The sequence below is a fragment of the Pseudophryne corroboree genome, assembly GCF_028390025.1.
Source record: "Pseudophryne corroboree isolate aPseCor3 chromosome 6 unlocalized genomic scaffold, aPseCor3.hap2 SUPER_6_unloc_3, whole genome shotgun sequence".
NCBI lineage: Eukaryota > Metazoa > Chordata > Amphibia > Anura > Myobatrachidae > Pseudophryne > Pseudophryne corroboree.
The window spans coordinates 626221-644317 of record NW_026967604.1 but is presented as its reverse complement, the minus strand read 5'-3'; the positions used below and the strand labels follow the sequence as shown (position 1 = coordinate 644317).

General features: G+C 53.7%; 1 protein-coding gene across 4 annotated transcripts in view; it reads right to left on the bottom strand.

Annotated features, from left to right (window-relative positions):
- GPS2 (G protein pathway suppressor 2) overlaps window positions 1-18097 on the bottom strand; it is a 76237-nt gene that overhangs the window by 24274 nt on the left and 33866 nt on the right. For 2 of the 4 annotated variants that reach the window (XM_063950425.1, XM_063950426.1), the window contains exons 4-10: window positions 16023-16135; window positions 12293-12372; window positions 12134-12213; window positions 11849-12017; window positions 11686-11772; window positions 11518-11597; window positions 9205-9297 (exon numbers count right to left, since the gene is read on the bottom strand). In XM_063950425.1, the coding sequence (XP_063806495.1) occupies window positions 9205-9297; window positions 11518-11597; window positions 11686-11772; window positions 11849-12017; window positions 12134-12213; window positions 12293-12372; window positions 16023-16135 (702 nt within the window). The remainder of the gene's footprint in view (window positions 1-9204; window positions 9298-11517; window positions 11598-11685; window positions 11773-11848; window positions 12018-12133; window positions 12214-12292; window positions 12373-16022; window positions 16136-18097) is intronic. The other 2 variants (XM_063950428.1, XM_063950427.1) reach the window with 2 other exon arrangements.

The following is an 18097-nucleotide window of genomic DNA, read 5'->3' as shown; positions in this document are numbered from 1 at the left end:
ATTTTCCGCCCAGCGAAGAATCCTGGTGGCTTCCGCCATTGCCACTCTGCTTTTTGTGCCGCCTTGGCGGTTTACATGAGCCACTGCGGTGATGTTGTCTGACTGAATCAGAACTGGTAGGTTGCGAAGCAAATTCTCCGCTTGACGAAGGGCGTTGTATATGGCCCTCAGCTCCAGGACGTTGATGTGAAGACAAGCCTCCTGGCTTGACCAGAGACCTTGGAAGTTACTTCCCTGTGTGAATGCTCCCCAACCTCGGAGGCTCGCGTCCGTGGTTACCAGAATCCAGTCCTGAATGCCGAACCTGCGACCCTCTAGAAGGTGAGCACTCTGCAGCCACCACAGGAGAGATACCCTGGCCCTGGAGGACAGGGTGATCATCTGATGAATCTGTAGATGTGACCCGGACCACTTGTCCAGTAGGTCCCATTGGAAAGTCCTCGCATGGAACCTGCCGAAGGGAATGGCCTCGTAAGACGCCACCATCTTCCCCAGGACTCGAGTGCAGTGATGCACTGACACCCTTTTTGGCTTCAATAGGTCCCTGATCAGAGTCATGAGTTCCTGGGCCTTTTCTAACGGAAGATAAACCCTTTTCTGGTCCGTATCCAGAATCATGCCTAAGAAGGTCAAACGGGTCGTAGGAACTGTGACTTCGGGATATTGAGAATCCAGCCGTGTTGCTGTAACACCTTCAGTGAAAGTGACACGCTGTTCAACAACTGCTCTCGTGATCTCGCTTTTATGAGGAGATCGTCCAAGTATGGGATAATTGTGACACCCTGCTTGCGCAGGAGCACCATCATTTCCGCCATTACCTTGGTGAAAATCCTCGGGGCCGTGGAAAGGCAAACGGCAACGTCTGAAATTGGTAATGACAATCCTGTACCGCAAATCTCAGGTACGCCTGATGAGGTGGATAAATGGGAACATGAAGGTATGCATCCTTCATGTCTAAGGAAACCATAAAATCCCCTTCTTCCAGGCTGGCGATGACCGCTCTGAGCGACTCCATCTTGAACTTGAACCTTTTCAAGTACAGGTTTAAGGATTTTAAATTTAAAATGGGTCTGACCGAACCGTCCGGTTTCGGGACTACAAACAGGGTTGAGTAATACCCCCTCCCTTGTTGAAGCAGGGGAACTTTGACCACCACTTGTTGAAGACACAATTTGTGAATCGCATTTAAAACTATCTCCCTCTCTGGGGGAGAAGCTGGTAGGGCCGATTTGAAAAACCGGCGAGGAGGCACCTCTTCGAATTCCAGCTTGTAACCCTGGGAAACAATTTCCATTGCCCAGGGATCCACCTGTGAGTGAACCCAGACGTGGCTGAACAGTCGAAGACGTGCTCCCACTGGGGCAGACTCCCTCAGCGGAGCCCCAGCGTCATGCGGTGGATTTTGTAGAGGCCGGGGAGGACTTCTGCTCCTGGGAACTAGCTGTGGTTGGCAGCTTTTTCCCCCTGCCCTTTACCTCTGGCCAGAAAGGACGATCCCCGTACTCTCTTGTTTTTATGTGACCGAAAGGACTGCATCTGATAATGTGGCGCTTTCTTAGGCTGTGAGGAAACGTAAGGCAAAAAAGTTGATTTACCTGCCGTAGCTGTGGAAACTTGGTCCGAGAGACCTTCCCCAAACAATTCCTCACCCTTGTAAGGTAAAACCTCCATATGCCTCTTCGAGTCGGCATCACCCGCCCATTGTCGGGTCCATAGGACTCGTCTAGCAGAAATCGCCATAGCGTTGACTCTAGAACCCAGTAGGCCAATGTCTCTTTGAGCATCTCTCATATATAGGATAGCATCTTTAACATGACCCAGGGTCAATAAAATGGTATCCTTATCCAGGGAATAAATTTCCGCCTATAAGGTATCTGTCCATGCTGCTACAGCACTACAAACCCAAGCAGACGCTATCGCCGGTCTGAGTAAGGTACCAGAATGTGTATAAATGGACTTCAAGGTAGCCTCCTGCTTGCGGTCAGCAGGATCTTTGAGGGTTGCCGTATCTTGAGATGGCAGCGCTACCTTCTTGGATAAGCGTGTCAACGCTTTGTCCACCCTAGGGGAGGATTCTCACCGTATCCTGTCCTTTGGCGGGAAAGGATACGCCATAAGAATCCTTTTGGGAATCTGCAGTTTCTTGTCTGGAGATTCCCAAGCCTTTTCACATAACTCATTTAGCTCATGTGAGGAGGGAAAGGTGACCTCAGGTTTCTTTCCCTTATACATGTGTACCCTCGTGTCAGGGACAGGGGTTTCCTCTGTGATATGCAAAACATCTTTTATTGCAATAATCATATATTGAATACTTTTAGCCAATTTTGGCTGTAACTTTGCATCATCGTAGTCGACACTGGAGTCAGAATCCGTGTCGGTATTAGTGTCTACTATTTGGGATAGTGGGCGCTTTTGAGACCCCGAAGGTCCCTGTGACACAGGGACAGGCAGGGCTTGACTCCCTGTACACTCCCTGGACTCAGCTTTGTCCAACCTTTTGTGCAATAAATTTACATTAGCACTTAAAACATTCCACATATCCAACCAGTCAGGTGTCGGTGTTGTCGACGGAGACACCACAGTCATTTGCTCCACCTCCTCCCTAGGAGAGCCTTCTACCTCAGACATGCCGACACACACGTACCGACACACCACACACTCAGGGAAATCTCTATCTGGAGACAGTTCCCCCACAAGGCCCTTTGGAGAGACAGAGAGAGAGAGTATGCCAGCACACACCCCAGCGCTATATGACCCAGGAAAAAACACAATATGTTTACCCAGATAGCGCAGTTTATTCTTATCTGCGCCAAATTATGTGCCCCCCCCCCCTTATTTTCAACGTGTTCAGCAGGGGAGAGTCCGGGGAGCTTCCTCTCAGCGGTGTGCTGTGGTGAAAATGGCGCTGGTGAGTGCTGAGGAACAAGCTCCATCCCCTCAGCGGCGGGCTTCGGTCCCGCTGAAATCATCCAAAAAACTGGCGGGGGATCTCTTATATACAGTGGAGAGCTGTATATATGTCCTTTCTCTATCGTCCTAGTGGATGCTGGGGTTCCTGAAAGGACCATGGGGAATAGCGGCTCCGCAGGAGACAGGGCACAAAAAGTAAAGCTTTTCCGATCAGGTGGTGTGCACTGGCTCCTCCCCCTATGACCCTCCTCCAGACTCCAGTTAGATTTTGTGCCCGAACGAGAAGGGTGCAATCTAGGTGGCTCTCCTAAAGAGCTGCTTAGAGAAAGTTTAGCTTAGGTTTTTTATTTTACAGTGATTCCTGCTGGCAACAGGATCACTGCAACGAGGGACTTAGGGGAGAAGAAGTGAACTCACCTGCGTGCAGGATGGATTGGCTTCTTAGGCTACTGGACATCAGCTCCAGAGGGACGATCACAGGTACAGCCTGGATGGTCACCGGAGCCGCGCCGCCGGCCCCCTTGCAGATGCTGAAGTCAGAAGAGGTCCAGAATCGGCGGCTGAAGACCCTTGCAGTCTTCTAAAGGTAGCGCACAGCACTGCAGCTGTGCGCCATTTTCCTCTCAGCACACTTCACACGCAGTCACTGAGGGTGCAGGGCGCTGGGGGGGGGCGCCCTGGGAGGCAAATGTAAACCTATATACTGGCTAAAAATACCTCACATATAGCCCCCAGAGGCTATATGGAGATATTTAACCCCTGCCAAACTTCACTAAAGAGCGGGAGACGAGCCCGCCGGAAAAGGGGCGGGGCCTATCTCCTCAGCACACAGCGCCATTTTCTCTCACAGAAAGGCTGGAGGGAAGGCTCCCAGGCTCTCCCCTGCACTGCACTACAGAAACAGGGTTTAAACAGAGAGGGGGGGCACTAATTGGCGATATAAATATATATATAAAGATGCTATTAGGGAGAAACACTTATATAAGGTTGTCCCTATGTAATTATAGCGTTTTTTTTGGTGTGTGCTGGCAAACTCTCCCTCTGTCTCTCCAAAGGGCTAGTGGGTCCTGTCCTCTGTCAGAGCATTCCAGGTGTGTGTGCTGTGTGTCGGTACGTGTGTGTCGACATGTATGAGGACGATGTTGGAGGAGGCGGAGAAATTGCCTGTAAGGGTGATGTCACTCTCTAGGGAGTCGACACCGGAATGGATGGCTTATTTAGGGAATTACGTGAGAATGTCAACACGCTGCAAGGTCGGTTGACGACATGAGACGGCCGACAAACAATTAGTACCGGTCCAGGCGTCTCAGAAACACCGTCAGGGGTTTTTTAAAAAACGCCCATTTACCTCAGTCGGTCGACACAGACACAGACACGGACACTGAATCCAGTGTCGACGGTGAATAAACAAACGTATTCCTCATTAGGGCCACACGTTAAGGGCAATGAAGGAGGTGTTACATATTTCTGATACTACAAGTACCACAAAAGATGGGTATTATGTGGAAGTGAAAAAACTACCTGTAGTTTTTCCTGAATCAGATAAATTAAATGAAGTGTGTGATGATGCGTGGGTTTACCCCGATAGCAAATATTGGCGTTATACCCTTTCCCGCCAGAAGTTAGGGCGCGTTGGGAAACACCCCTTAGGGTGGATAAGGCGCTCACACGCTTATCAAGTGGCGTTACCGTCTCCAGATACGGCCGCCCTCAAGGAGCCAGCTGATAGGCAGCTGGAAAAATATCCTAAAAAGTATATACACACATACGGTGGTTATACTGCGACCAGCGATCGCCATCAGCCTGGAGATGCAGTGCTGGGTTGGCTTGGTCGAATTCCCTGACTAAAAATATTTTATTGATATAGAGCATTTAATAGGATGCATTCTATATATATATACTGTATGCGAGATGCACAGAGGGATATTTGCACTCTGGCATCAAGATAAGTGTGTTGTCCATATCTCCCAGAAGATGTCATGGACACGACAGTGGTCAGGTGATACAGATCCCATACGGCACATGGAAGTATTGCCGTATAAAGGGAAGGAGTTATTTGGGGTCGGTCCATCGGACCTGGGGGCCACGGCTACAGCTGGGAAATCCAACCTTTTTACCCCAAGTTACATCTCAGCAGAAAAAGACACTGTCTTTTCAGCCTCAATCCTTCCGTTCCCATGTGGGCAAGCGGGCAAAAGGCCAGTCATATCTGCCCAGACATAGAGGAAAGGGAAGTAGACTGCAGCAGGCAGCCCCTTCCCAGGAAAAGAAGCCCTCCACCAGTGGGGGGGTAGTCTCAAGAGTCTCAGCGCGCAGTGGGATCACTCGCAAGTTGACCCCTAGATCGTACAAGTATTATCCCAGGGGTACAGATTGGAGAGTCGAGACATTTTTTCCTCGCAGGTTCCTGAAGCCTGCTTTACCAACGGCTCCCTCCGACAGGGAGGCAGTATTGGAAAAAAATTCACAAGCTGTATTTCCAGCAGGTGATAATCAAAGTACCCCTCCTACAACAAGGAAAAGGGTATTAGTCTTCCACACTATATTGTGGTACTGAAGCCAGAAGGCTTGGTGAGACATAGTCTAAATCTGAAATCTTTGAACACTTACATAAAAAGGTTCAAATCAAGATGGAGTCACTCAAAGCAGTGATAGAGAACCGGAAAAAAGGGGACTATATGGTGTCCCTGGACATCAAGGTTTACCTCCATGTCCAAATTTGCCCTTCTCAACAAGGGTACCTCTGGTTCGTGATACAGAACTGTCAATATCAGTTTCAGACGCTGCCGTTGAATTATCCACGGCACCCCGGGCCTTTACCAAGGTAATGGCCGAAAAGATGATTCTTAAAAGAAGAAAGGCATCTTAATTATCCCTTACTTGGACGATATCCTGAAAGGGACAAGTTTCCAGAGAACAGTTGGAGGTCGGAAAAGAACTATCTAAAGTAGTTCTACGACAGCACGAGTGGATTCTAAATATTCCAAAAATCGCAGCTGTTTTCCGATGATACGTCTGCTGTTCCTAGGAATGATTCTGGGCATAGTCCAGAAAGAGGTATTTCTCCTGGAGGGGAAAGCCAGGGAGTTATCCGACCTAGTCAGAAACCTCCTAAAACCAGGCCAAGTATCAGTGCATCAATGCACAGGAGTCCTGGGAAAAATGGTGGCTTCTTACGAAGCGATTCCATTCGGCAGATCTCACGCAAAAACTTTTCAGGGGGATTTGCTGGACGAATGGTCCGGATCGCATCTTCAGATGCATCAGCGGATAACCCTGTCTCCAAGGACAAGGGTGTCTCTTCTGTGGGGGCTGCAGAGTGCTCATCTTCTAGAGGACAGCACATTCAGCATTCAGGACTGTGTTCTGGTGACCACGGATGCCAGCCTGAGAGGCTGGGGAACAGTCACACAGGGAAGAAATTTCCAAGGAAGTGTGGTCAAGTCTGGAGATTTCTCTCCACATGAATATACTGGAGCTAAGGGCAATGTACGATGCTCTGAGCCTAGGAAGAACTCTGCTTCAAAGTCAACCGGTGCTGATCCAGTAGGACATCATCATGGCAGTCGCCCACGTAAACAGACGGGGCGGCACAAGAAGCAGGAGGGCAATGACAGCAAGGATTCTTCGCTGGGCGAAAGATCATGTGATAACACTGTCAGCAGTGTTCATTCCGGGAGTGGACAACTAGGAAGATTTTCCTCAGCATGAATGAATTCCACCCGGAAAAGTGGGAACTTCATCTGGAAGTTTCCACATGTTTGTAAACCGTTGGGAAAGACCAAAGGTGGTTATATGGCGTCTCACATGAAGCGCCAGGTCTAGAGACCCTCAGGCAATAGCTGGGACGCTCTGGTAACACCGTGGGTGTACCAGTCGGTGTATGTGTTCCCTCCTCTGCCTTTCATACCCAGTGTATGGAGAATGATAGGAAGGAGAGGAGTAAGAACTATACTCGTGGCTCCGGTTTGGCCAAGAAGAACTTGGTACCCGGAACTTCAAGAGATACTAGAAAGGATCTTGATTCAGCAAGAATCATGTCTGTTCCATGACTTACCGCAGCTGCGTTGACGCCAGGGCGGGTGAACGCCGGATCCTAAGGGAAAAAGGCATTCCGGAAGAGGTCATCCCTACCCTGGTCAGAACCAGGAAGGAGGTGACCGCACAACATTATCACCGCTTAGGTGAAAATATGTTCCATGGTGTGAGGCCAGGAAGGCTCCACGGAAGAATTTCAACTAGGTTAATTCCTACATTTCCTGCAAACAGGAGTGTATATGGGTCTCAAATTGGGGTCCATTAAGGTTCAAATTTCGACCGGTCGATTTTCTTCCAGAAAGAAATTGGCTTCAGTTCCTGAAGTCCAGAAGTTGTTAAGGGAGTACTGCATATACAACCCCCTTTTGATGTCTCCAGTGGCACTGGGCGATCTCAACGTAGTTTGGGATTCCTAAAATCACATTGGTTTAAACAACTCAAATCTGTGGATTTGATATATCTCACATGGAAAGTGACCATGCTGTTGGTCCTGGCCTCGGCCAGGCGAGTGTCAGAATTGGCGGCTTTATCTCATAAAGCCATATCTGATTGTCCATTCGGACAGAGCAAAGCTGTGGACTCGTCCCCAGTTTCTCCCAAAGGTGGTGTCAGCGTTTCACCTGAACCAGCTTATTGTGGTACCTGCGGCTACTAGGGACTTGGAGGACTCCAAGTTGCTGGATGTTGTCAGGGTCTTGAAAATATAGTTTCCAGGTCGGCTGGAGTCAGGAAATCTGACTTGCTGTTTATCCTGTATGCACCCAACAAGCTGGGTGCTCCTGCTTCTAAGCAGACGATTGCTCGTTGGATTGGTAGCACAATTCAGCTTGCACATTCTGTGGCAGGCCTGCCACAGCCAAAATCTGTAAAAGCCCATTCCACAAGGAAAGTGGGCTCATCTTGGGCGGCTGCCCGAGGGGTCTCGGCATTACAACTCTGCCGAGCAGCTACGTGGTCAGGGGAGAACACGTTTGTAAAATTTTACAAATTTGATACTCTGGCTAAGGAGGACCTGGAGTTCTCTCATTCGGTGCTGCAGAGTCATCCGCACTCTCCCGCCCGTTTGGGAGCTTTGGTATAATCCCCATGGTCCTTTCAGGAACCCCAGCATCCACTAGGACGATAGAGAAAATAAGAATTTACTTACCGATAATTCTATTTCTCGGAGTCCGTAGTGGATGCTGGGCGCCCATCCCAAGTGCGGATTATCTGCAATACTTGTACATAGTTATTGCTAACTAAATCGGGTTAGTGTTATTGTGAGCCATCTTTTCAGAGGCTCCCCTGTTATCATACTGTTAACTGGGTTCAGATCACAGGTTGTACAGTGTGATTGGTGTGGCTGGTATGAGTCTTACCCGGGATTCAAAATTCCTCCCTTATTGTGTACGCTCGTCCGGGCACAGTATCTAACTGGAGTCTGGAGGAGGGTCATAGGGGGAGGAGCCAGTGCACACCACCTGATCGGAAAGCTTTACTTTTGTGCCCTGTCTCCTGCGGAGCCGCTATTCCCCATGGTCCTTTCAGGAACCCCAGCATCCACTACGGACTCCGAGAAATAGAATTATCGGTAAGTAAATTCTTATTTTTAGCCAGATCGGAGGTTTAAATTACTGCCCAGGGCGCCCCCCCTGCGCCCTGCACCCTTACAGTGCCTGCCGTGTGTGTGTGTTGTGTGGGAGCACTTACCTCAGTGAAGATCAGATGTCTTCTGCCGCCTGAAGTATTATTTTCTTCTCATACTCACCCGACTTCTATCTTCCGGCTCTGTGAGGATGACGGCGGCGCGGCTCCGGGACGAACGGCGAGGGTGAGACCTGCGTTCCGTTCCCTCTGGAGCTAATGGTGTCCAGTAGCCTAAGAAGCAGAGCCTTGAAACTCACAGAAGTAGGTCTGCTTCTCTCTCCTCAGTCCCTCGATGCAGGGAGCCTGTTGCCAGCAGTGCTCCCTGAAAAAAAAAACCTAACATAAAGTCTTTTATCAGAGAAACTCAGAGAGAGCTCCCTGCAGTGCATCCAGTCTCCCCTGGGCACAGTATCAAACTGAGGTCTGGAGGAGGGGCATAGAGGGAGGAGCCAGTGCACACCCATATCTAAAGTTCTTTTTTAGTGCCCATGTCTCTTGCGGAGCCCGTCTATCCCCATGGTTCTTACGGAGTCCCCAGCATCCTCTAGGACGTAAGAGAAAGAGATATTATATATATAGTAAGATCTGTGTCACATCCGCAGGATGCTCTGATGGCTACGGAGCGCTTACCTTGGTGGGCTGCATAGGAACCGCTATCTGCGGAGCAGTGAGGAGGGTCTGGGTGGGGTGCAGAGCCTGCGGGTGCATGGGTCGCAGAGTAGACTGGGGAAAGAGAGATATATCAGAGGGATGGAAAGCAACAATCACTACAAATCCCAGCAAAGAGTCTGTATCTCTATCCACACTGCCGAGACTACAGAGAGGGGAGGGAGGAGAGAGAGACACCCAGCCGAGACTACAGAGAGGGGAGGGAGGAGAGAGAGACACCCAGCCGAGACTACAGAGAGGGGAGCGTGGAGAGAGAGACACCCCCAGCCGAGACTACAGAGAGGAGAGCGTGGAGACACCCAGCCGAGACTACAGAGAGGGGAGGGAGGAGAGAGAGAGAGACACCCAGCCGAGACTACAGAGAGGGGAGCGTGGAGACACACCCAGCCGAGACTATAGAGAGGGGAGCGTGGAGAGACACCCAGCCGAGACTACAGAGAGGGGAGCGTGGAGAGAGACACCCCCAGCCGAGACTACAGAGAGGGGAGCGTGGAGACACCCAGCCGAGACTACAGAGAGGGGAGCGTGGAGAGAGAGACACCCAGCCGAGACTACAGAGAGGGAAGCGTGGAGAGAGACACACCCAGCCGAGACTACAGAGAGGGGAGCGTGGAGACACCCAGCCGAGACTACAGAGAGGGGAGCGTGGAGAGAGAGACACCCAGCCGAGACTACAGAGAGGGAAGCGTGGAGAGAGACACACCCAGCCGAGACTACAGAGAGGGGAGCGTGGAGACACACCCAGCCGAGACTATATAGAGGGGAGCGTGGAGACACACCCAGCCGAGACTACAGAGAGGGGAGCGTGGAGACACACCCAGCCGAGACTACAGAGAGGGGAGGGAGGAGAGAGAGACACCCAGCCGAGACTAGAGAGGGGAGCGTGGAGAGAGAGACACCCAGCCGAGACTACAGAGAGGGAAGCGTGGAGAGAGACACACCCAGCCGAGACTACAGAGAGGGGAGCGTGGAGAGAGACACCCAGCCGAGACTACAGAGAGGGGAGCGTGGAGAGAGACACCCAGCCGAGACTACAGAGAGGGGAGCGTGGAGAGAGACACCCAGCCGAGACTACAGAGAGGGGAGCGTGGAGAGAGACACCCAGCCGAGACTACAGAGAGGGGAGCGAGGAGAGAGACACCCAGCCGAGACTACAGAGAGGGGAGCGTGGAGAGACATCCAGCCGAGACTACAGAGAGGGGAGCGTGGAGAGAGACACACCCAGCCGAGACTACAGAGAGGGGAGCGTGGAGAGACACCCAGCCGAGTCTACAGAGAGGGGAGCGCGGAGAGAGAGACACCCAGCCGAGACTACAGAGAGGGGAGCGTGGAGAGAGAGACACCCCAGCCGAGACTATAGAGAGGGGAGGGTGGAGAGAGACACCCCCAGCCGAGACTACAGAGAGGGGAGCGTGGAGAGAGACACCCCCAGCCGAGACTACAGAGAGGGGAGGGTGGAGAGACAGACATCCAGCCGAGACTACAGAGAGGGGAGCGTGGAGAGAGAGAGAGAGAGACACATCCAGCCGAGACTACAGAGAGGGGAGAGTGGAGAGAGACATCCAGCCGAGACTAGAGAGAGGGGAGCGTGGAGAGAGAGACACATATCCGACTGAGACTACAGAGAGGGGAGGGTGGAGAGAGACACCCCCAGCCGAGACTACAGAGAGGGGAGCGTGGAGAGAGAGACACATCCAGCCGAGACTACAGAGAGGGGAGCGTGGAGAGAGAGACACATCCAGCCGAAACTACAGAGAGGGGAGCGTGGAGAGAGACACATCCAGCCGAGACTACAGAGAGGGGAGCGTGGAGAGAGACACACACACCCGACTGAGACTACAGAGAGGGGAGGGTGGAGAGAGACAACCCCAACCGAGACTACAGAGAGGGGAGCGTGGAGAGAGACACACACCCAGCTGAGACTACCCAGAGAGGACAGGGGCGAGGGGCAGGTCTCACAGACCCAGAGAGGACAGGGGCAGGGGGGTGGGACTCACAGACCCAGAGAGGACAGGGGCAGGGGGGTGGGACTCACAGACCCAGAGAGGACAGGAGCGGGGGGGACTCACAGACCCAGAGAGGACAGGAGCGGGGGGGACTCACAGACCCAGAGAGGACAGGGGCAGGGGGAGGGCTCACAGACCCAGAGAGGACAGGGGCAGGGCTCACAGACCCAGAGAGGACAGGGGCAGGGCTCACAGACCCAGAGAGGACAGGGGGAGGCGGGGGTGACTCACAGACCAAGAGAGGACAGGGGGGGGGGGGGGTACTCACGGAATCGGTGAATCCAGACTGCTGATTGGCGTGCTCCAGTTGCTTCTGGAGAGGGATACCGCTGCTTTGAGTCATGAACCCTGCAGGGAACCAGGACACAGGGGGATTAGTGGAAGGTGACGGGGGGATGAGAAGACGTGTATACATGGGGAGAGACATGGAAGCTACCTGCGTGAGCGCCTGTGTAATGGCTGTGCACCGTGTAGCCCGGCTGCTGATGAGACAGATACTGCATGCTCGGGAAAGCGGAGGGACCTGCAGAACAGAGAGGAACATGTAGCAGAGAGAGATTAAACCACAATACCCAACCTATGTACCACAGGAAACCGACCTCGGATTGGCTGGCTCCCAGTGTAGTTCACAGGTCCAGCCTGACCTGCCCCAAAGCTGTGCTGTGATTGGCTGACTGTATAAGGGCTGTGACCGGATTGGCTGGTTTGGTACTGACCATGCTCTGCTGCTGTTGGGCTGTAGGACGGCTGTGATGTGTAATGACGGCCCTGAAGGAAGCAGAGACATAACGGTGAGTGAGGAGGAGGAGTAGGAAGAGAAGGAGGAAGAGGAGAAGAAGGAGGACAGACAGGAGACCCACACAGCATCAGAGTATGAGACTGACCGTTATCACTGGTGGGCCGAACATCTGCTTGGCCCGATCTGCCATAAGAGAGCTGTGCCGAGAGTGCCCACCGGGGCTCCCTGGAATAAAGACAAGATAAGAGAAGACCAGGGCAGGATATATATAATATCACACCGCAGAGGAGTGGGCGCCTCTTACCTTGCATGTTAATGAGGTGGGTTCCTGTATGCATCACCATGCCCTGCTGATAAGCGGCAGACGTCAATGTGGTGAGGTCACTACGAGGCAAAGACGGAGTTACAGAGACTGCAACTAATACCGACCTACTGATATGCTACACAATGCCCAGCACCACCCTCCATGTGCCCTGTGCCATGCCAACCCTTCCAATCCCCTTCCCACCTACCCCCTCCAATCCCCTGTGCCATGCCAACCCTTATAATCCTCTGCCCACCTCCATGTGTCCTGCCAACCCTTCCAATCCCCTTCCCAACTCTATGTCTCCTGTTCTACCCCCTCCAATCCCCTGTGCCATGCCAACCCTTCCAATCCCCTTCCCACCTCTATATCTGTGCTACCCCCTCCAATCCCTGTGCCATGCCAACCCTGCCAATCCCCTTCCCACCTCCATCTCTCCTGTTCTACCCCCTCCAATCCCCTGTGCCATGCCAACCCTTCCAATCCCCTTCCCACCTACCCCCTCCAATCCCCTGTGCCATGCCAACCCTTCTAATCCCCTTCCCACCTCTATGTCTCCTGTTCTACCCCCTCATCCCCTGTGCCATGCCAACCCTTCCAATCCCCTTCCCACCTCTATATCTGTGCTACCCCCTCCAATCCCCTGTGCCATGCCAACCCTTCCAATCCCCTTCCCACCTCCATCTCTCCTGTTCTACCCCCTCCAATCCCGTGCCATGCCAACCCTTCCAATCCCCTTCCCACCTACCCCCTCCAATCCCCTGTGCCATGCCAACCCTTCTAATCCCCTTCCCACCTACCCCCTCCAATCCCCTGTGCCATGCCAACCCTTCTAATCCCCTTCCCACCTACCCCCTCCAATCCCCTGTGCCATGCCAACCCTTCCAATCCCCTTCCCACCTCCATCTCTCCTGTTCTACCCCCTCCAATCCCGTGCCATGCCAACCCTTCCAATCGCCTTCCCACCTACCCCCTCCAATCCCCTGTGCCATGCCAACCCTTCTAATCCCCTTCCCACCTACCCCCTCCAATCCCCTGTGCCATGCCAACCCTTCTAATCCCCTTCCCACCTACCCCCTCCAATCCCCTGTGCCATGCCAACCCTTCCAATCCCCTTCCCACCTCTATGTCTCCTGTTCTACCCCCTCCAATACCCTGTGCCATGCCAACCCTTCTAATCCCCTTCCCACCTCTATGTCTCCTGTTCTACCCCCTCATCCCCTGTGCCATGCCAACCCTTCTAATCCCCTTCCCACCTCTATGTCTCCTGTTCTACCCCCTCATCCCCTGTGCCATGCCAACCCTTCCAATCCCCTTCCCACCTCTATATCTGTGCTACCCCCTCCAATCCCCTGTGCCATGCCAACCCTTCCAATCCCCTTCCCACCTCCATCTCTCCTGTTCTACCCCCTCCAATCCCGTGCCATGCCAACCCTTCCAATCCCCTTCCCACCTACCCCCTCCAATCCCCTGTGCCATGCCAACCCTTCCAATCCCCTTCCCACCTACCCCCTCCAATCCCCTGTGCCATGCCAACCCTTCTAATCCCCTTCCCACCTACCCCCTCCAATCCCCTGTGCCACGCCAACCCTTCCAATCCCCTTCCCACCTCTATGTCTCCTGTTCTACCCCCTCCAATACCCTATGCCATGCCAACCCTTCCAATCCCCTTCCCACCTCCATCTCTCCTGTTCTACCCCCTCCAATACCCTGTGCCATGCCAACCCTTCCAATCCTCTGCCCACCTCCATGTGTCCTACCACCCCTTCCAATCCCCTTCCCACCTCCATGTCTCCTGTTCTACCCACTCCAATCCCCTGTGCCATGCCAACCCTTCCAATCCCCTTCCCACCTCTATGTCTCCTGTTCTACCCCCTCCAATACCCTGTGCCATGCCAACCCTTCCAATCCTCTGCCCACCTCCATGTGTCCTACCACCCCTTCCAATCCCCTTCCCACCTCCATGTCTCCTGTTCTACCCACTCCAATCCCCTGTGCCATGCCAACCCTTCCAATCCCCTTCCCACCTCTATGTCTCCTGTTCTACCCCCTCCAATACCCTGTGCCATGCTAACCCTTCCAATCCCCTTCCCACCTCTATGTCTCCTGTTCTACCCCCTCATCCCCTGTGCCATGCCAACCCTTCTAATCTTCTTCCCACCTCCATCTCTCCTGTTCTACCCAAACCCCTACTCCCCTCCAATACCCTGTGCCATGCCAACCCTTCCAATCCTCTGCCCACCTCCATGTGTCCTACCACCCCTTCCAATCCCCTTCCCACCTCCATGTCTCCTGTTCTACCCACTCCAATCCCCTGTGCCATGCCAACCCTTCCAATCCCCTTCCCACCTCTATGTCTCCTGTTCTACCCCCTCCAATACCCTGTGCCATGCTAACCCTTCCAATCCCCTTCCCACCTCTATGTCTACTGTTCTACCCCAACCCCTACTCCGCTCCAATCCCGTGCCATGACAACCCTTCCAATCCCTTTCCCACCTCCATGTCTCCTGTTCTACTCCCTCATCCCCTGTGCCATGCCAACCCTTCCAATCCCCTTCCCATCTGTCTCCTGTTCTACCCCCTCCAATACCCTGTGCCATGCCAACCCTTCCAATCCCCTTCCCACCTCTATGTCTCCTGTTCTACCCCCTCATCCCCTGTGCCATGCCAACCCTTCTAATCTTCTTCCCACCTCCATCTCTCCTGTTCTACCCAAACCCCTACTCCGCTCCAATACCCTGTGCTATGCCAACCCTGCCAATCCCCTTCCCACCTACCCCCTCCAATCCCCTGTGCCATGCCAACCCTTCCAATCCCCTTCCCACCTCTATGTCTCCTGTTCAACCCCCTCCAATACCCTGTGCCATGCCAACCCTTCCAATCCCCTTCCCACCTCCATCTCTCCTGTTCTACCCCCTCCAATACCCTGTGCCATGCCAACCCTTCCAATCCTCTGCCCACCTCCATGTGTCCTACCACCCCTTCCAATCCCCTTCCCACCTCCATGTCTCCTGTTCTACCCACTCCAATCCCCTGTGCCATGCCAACCCTTCCAATCCCCTTCCCACCTCTATGTCTCCTGTTCTACCCCCTCCAATACCCTGTGCCATGCTAACCCTTCCAATCCCCTTCCCACCTCTATGTCTCCTGTTCTACCCCCTCCAATACCCTGTGCCATGCTAACCCTTCCAATCCCCTTCCCACCTCTATGTCTCCTGTTCTACCCCCTCATCCCCTGTGCCATGCCAACCCTTCTAATCTTCTTCCCACCTCCATCTCTCCTGTTCTACCCAAACCCCTACTCCGCTCCAATACCCTGTGCTATGCCAACCCTTTCAAACCTCTGCCTCCCTCAATGTCTCCTTTGATACCCCCTCTATACCCCTCTATCCCAACCCCACCCCCCCAATTTCCTGCCCTTCCCGCCCAATCCTGTGCTACCCCAACCCCCCTCCATGACTCCTGTGCTACCCCACCAATCCCCTGTGCTACTGTGACCGGATGCACCCTCGCTGCTTGCCCCAAGCGATCACAGATTGGGTATGGGGTTCCATGGGACCTAGGCCAAGAGGGTTGTTACTGACTCCACCCACTGCGCCCAACACCCTGCTCCCCTCCCAGTCCCTAAACTCCTCCCACCTGCACCCCCATCTTTCTCACCATCCCCAGCTGAGTTTGCAGCTTCTCTTTTCTGAAGACAAAATCATTTCCCCATTCCTCTCACACTCACTTCTGCTCCTTCCTCCTCCGCTTCTCCTCCTCATGAAGAACCTTCTTCAGCTGGAGAAACAGCTGGTGCTTCTCTTCCTGCAATTTATTCAGCTTCTCCTGGAGCTTCATGATCTGCAGGAGACAACACTAGTAAGAAGCCGATACAGCTGGGAGAACCAGGCTGGGGGTTCACACTGCCAAATCTTATGAAGCTCTCATATGTAATATAAGAGACCTCTATCTGGATGCCCTGTCTCTGCAGGGGTGATATGTCACCACACCAATATATCTATGCTATCACATGGATAGCTGTTTATATGTTCTATGGTCATTGTATTGTCAGTATGTTGTTACATATATTATACACGTAGTTATCCATACATTTTGAGTAACACTTCCACCAGCCAGCACCACCTCCGCCAACCATACACTACTTCCGCCAACCTCCGCCAACCATACACAGCTTCCGCCAGCCAGCGTCACCACCTCCACCAACCATACACAGCTTCCGTCAGCCAGCGTCACCACCTCCTCCAACCATACACAACTGCCAGCCAGCGCCACCATCTCCACCAACCATACAGTTTCCGCCAGCCAGCCAGCACCACCACCTCCTCCAACCATACACAACTTCTACCAGCCAGCATCACCACCTCCGCCAACCATACACAGCTTCCGTCAGCCAGCGTCACCACCTCCTCCAACCATACACAACTGCCAGCCAGCGCCACCACCTCCGCCAACCATACACAGCTTCCGTCAGCCAGCGTCACCACCTCCTCCAACCATACACAACTGCCAGCCAGCGCCACCATCTCCACCAACCATACAGTTTCCGCCAGTCAGCCAGCACCACCACCTCCTCCAACCATACACAACTTCTACCAGCCAGCATCACCACCTCCGCCAACCATACACAGCTTCCGTCAGCCAGCGTCACCACCTCCTCCAACCATACACAACTGCCAGCCAGCGCCACCACCTCCGCCAACCATACACAGCTTCCGTCAGCCAGCGTCACCACCTCCTCCAACCATACACAACTGCCAGCCAGCGCCACCATCTCCACCAACCATACAGTTTCCGCCAGCCAGCCAGCACCACCACCTCCTCCAACCATACACAACTTCTACCAGCCAGCACCACCACCTCCGCCAACCATAAACAACTTCTACCAGCCAGCACCACCACCTCCGCCAACCATAAACAGCTTCCGGCAGCCAGCACCACCACCTCCGCCAACCATAAACAGCTTCCGGCAGCCAGCGCCACCTCTGCCAACCACACGCAACTTCCGCCAGCCAGCGCCACCTCTGTCAACCACACACAACTTCCGCCAGCCAGCGCCAACACCTCCTCCAACCATACACAACAACTGCCAGCCAGCGCCACCACCTCTGCCGCCAACCATAGACAGCTTCCTCCAACCAGCACCACCACCTCTGACAACCATACACAACTGCCAGCCAGCGCCACCACCTCCGCCGCCAACCATACACAGCTTCTGATGAAACGCTCATGGGAGGGAGAAAATGGTTAAGGGACGTTGCATAAAGCGGATTCCCTGCTCTGCATTCTGTGACATCTACAGCTCGCTGAATCCAGTGAGCGCACAAGAAATAAAGGCTCCAGCACTGCCAGTTGTTTGAGCTTCTCAGGCAGCAGCAGATACCTTCCACTGAGTGGCAGCCTGTACTCCCTATCAACCGCCACTGGAGGAGGCTCCCACACCGGCAGCTTCCCGGGCCCTCAGCATCACAGCAAAGACCCATCACAGAGAGCCACAGGAGGAGGCTCCCACACCGGCAGCTTCCCGGGCCCTCAGCATCACAGCAGAGACCCATCACAGAGAGCCACAGGAGGAGGCTCCCACACCGACAGCTTCCCGGGCCCTCAGCATCACAGCAGAGACCCATCACAGAGAGCCACAGGAGGAGGCTCCCACACCGGCAGCTTCCCGGGCCCTCAGCATCACAGCAGAGACCCATCACAGAGAGCCACAGGAGGAGGCTCCCACACCGGCAGCTTCCCGGGCCCTCAGCATCACAGCAGAGACCCATCACAGAGAGCCACAGGAGGAGGCTCCCACACCGG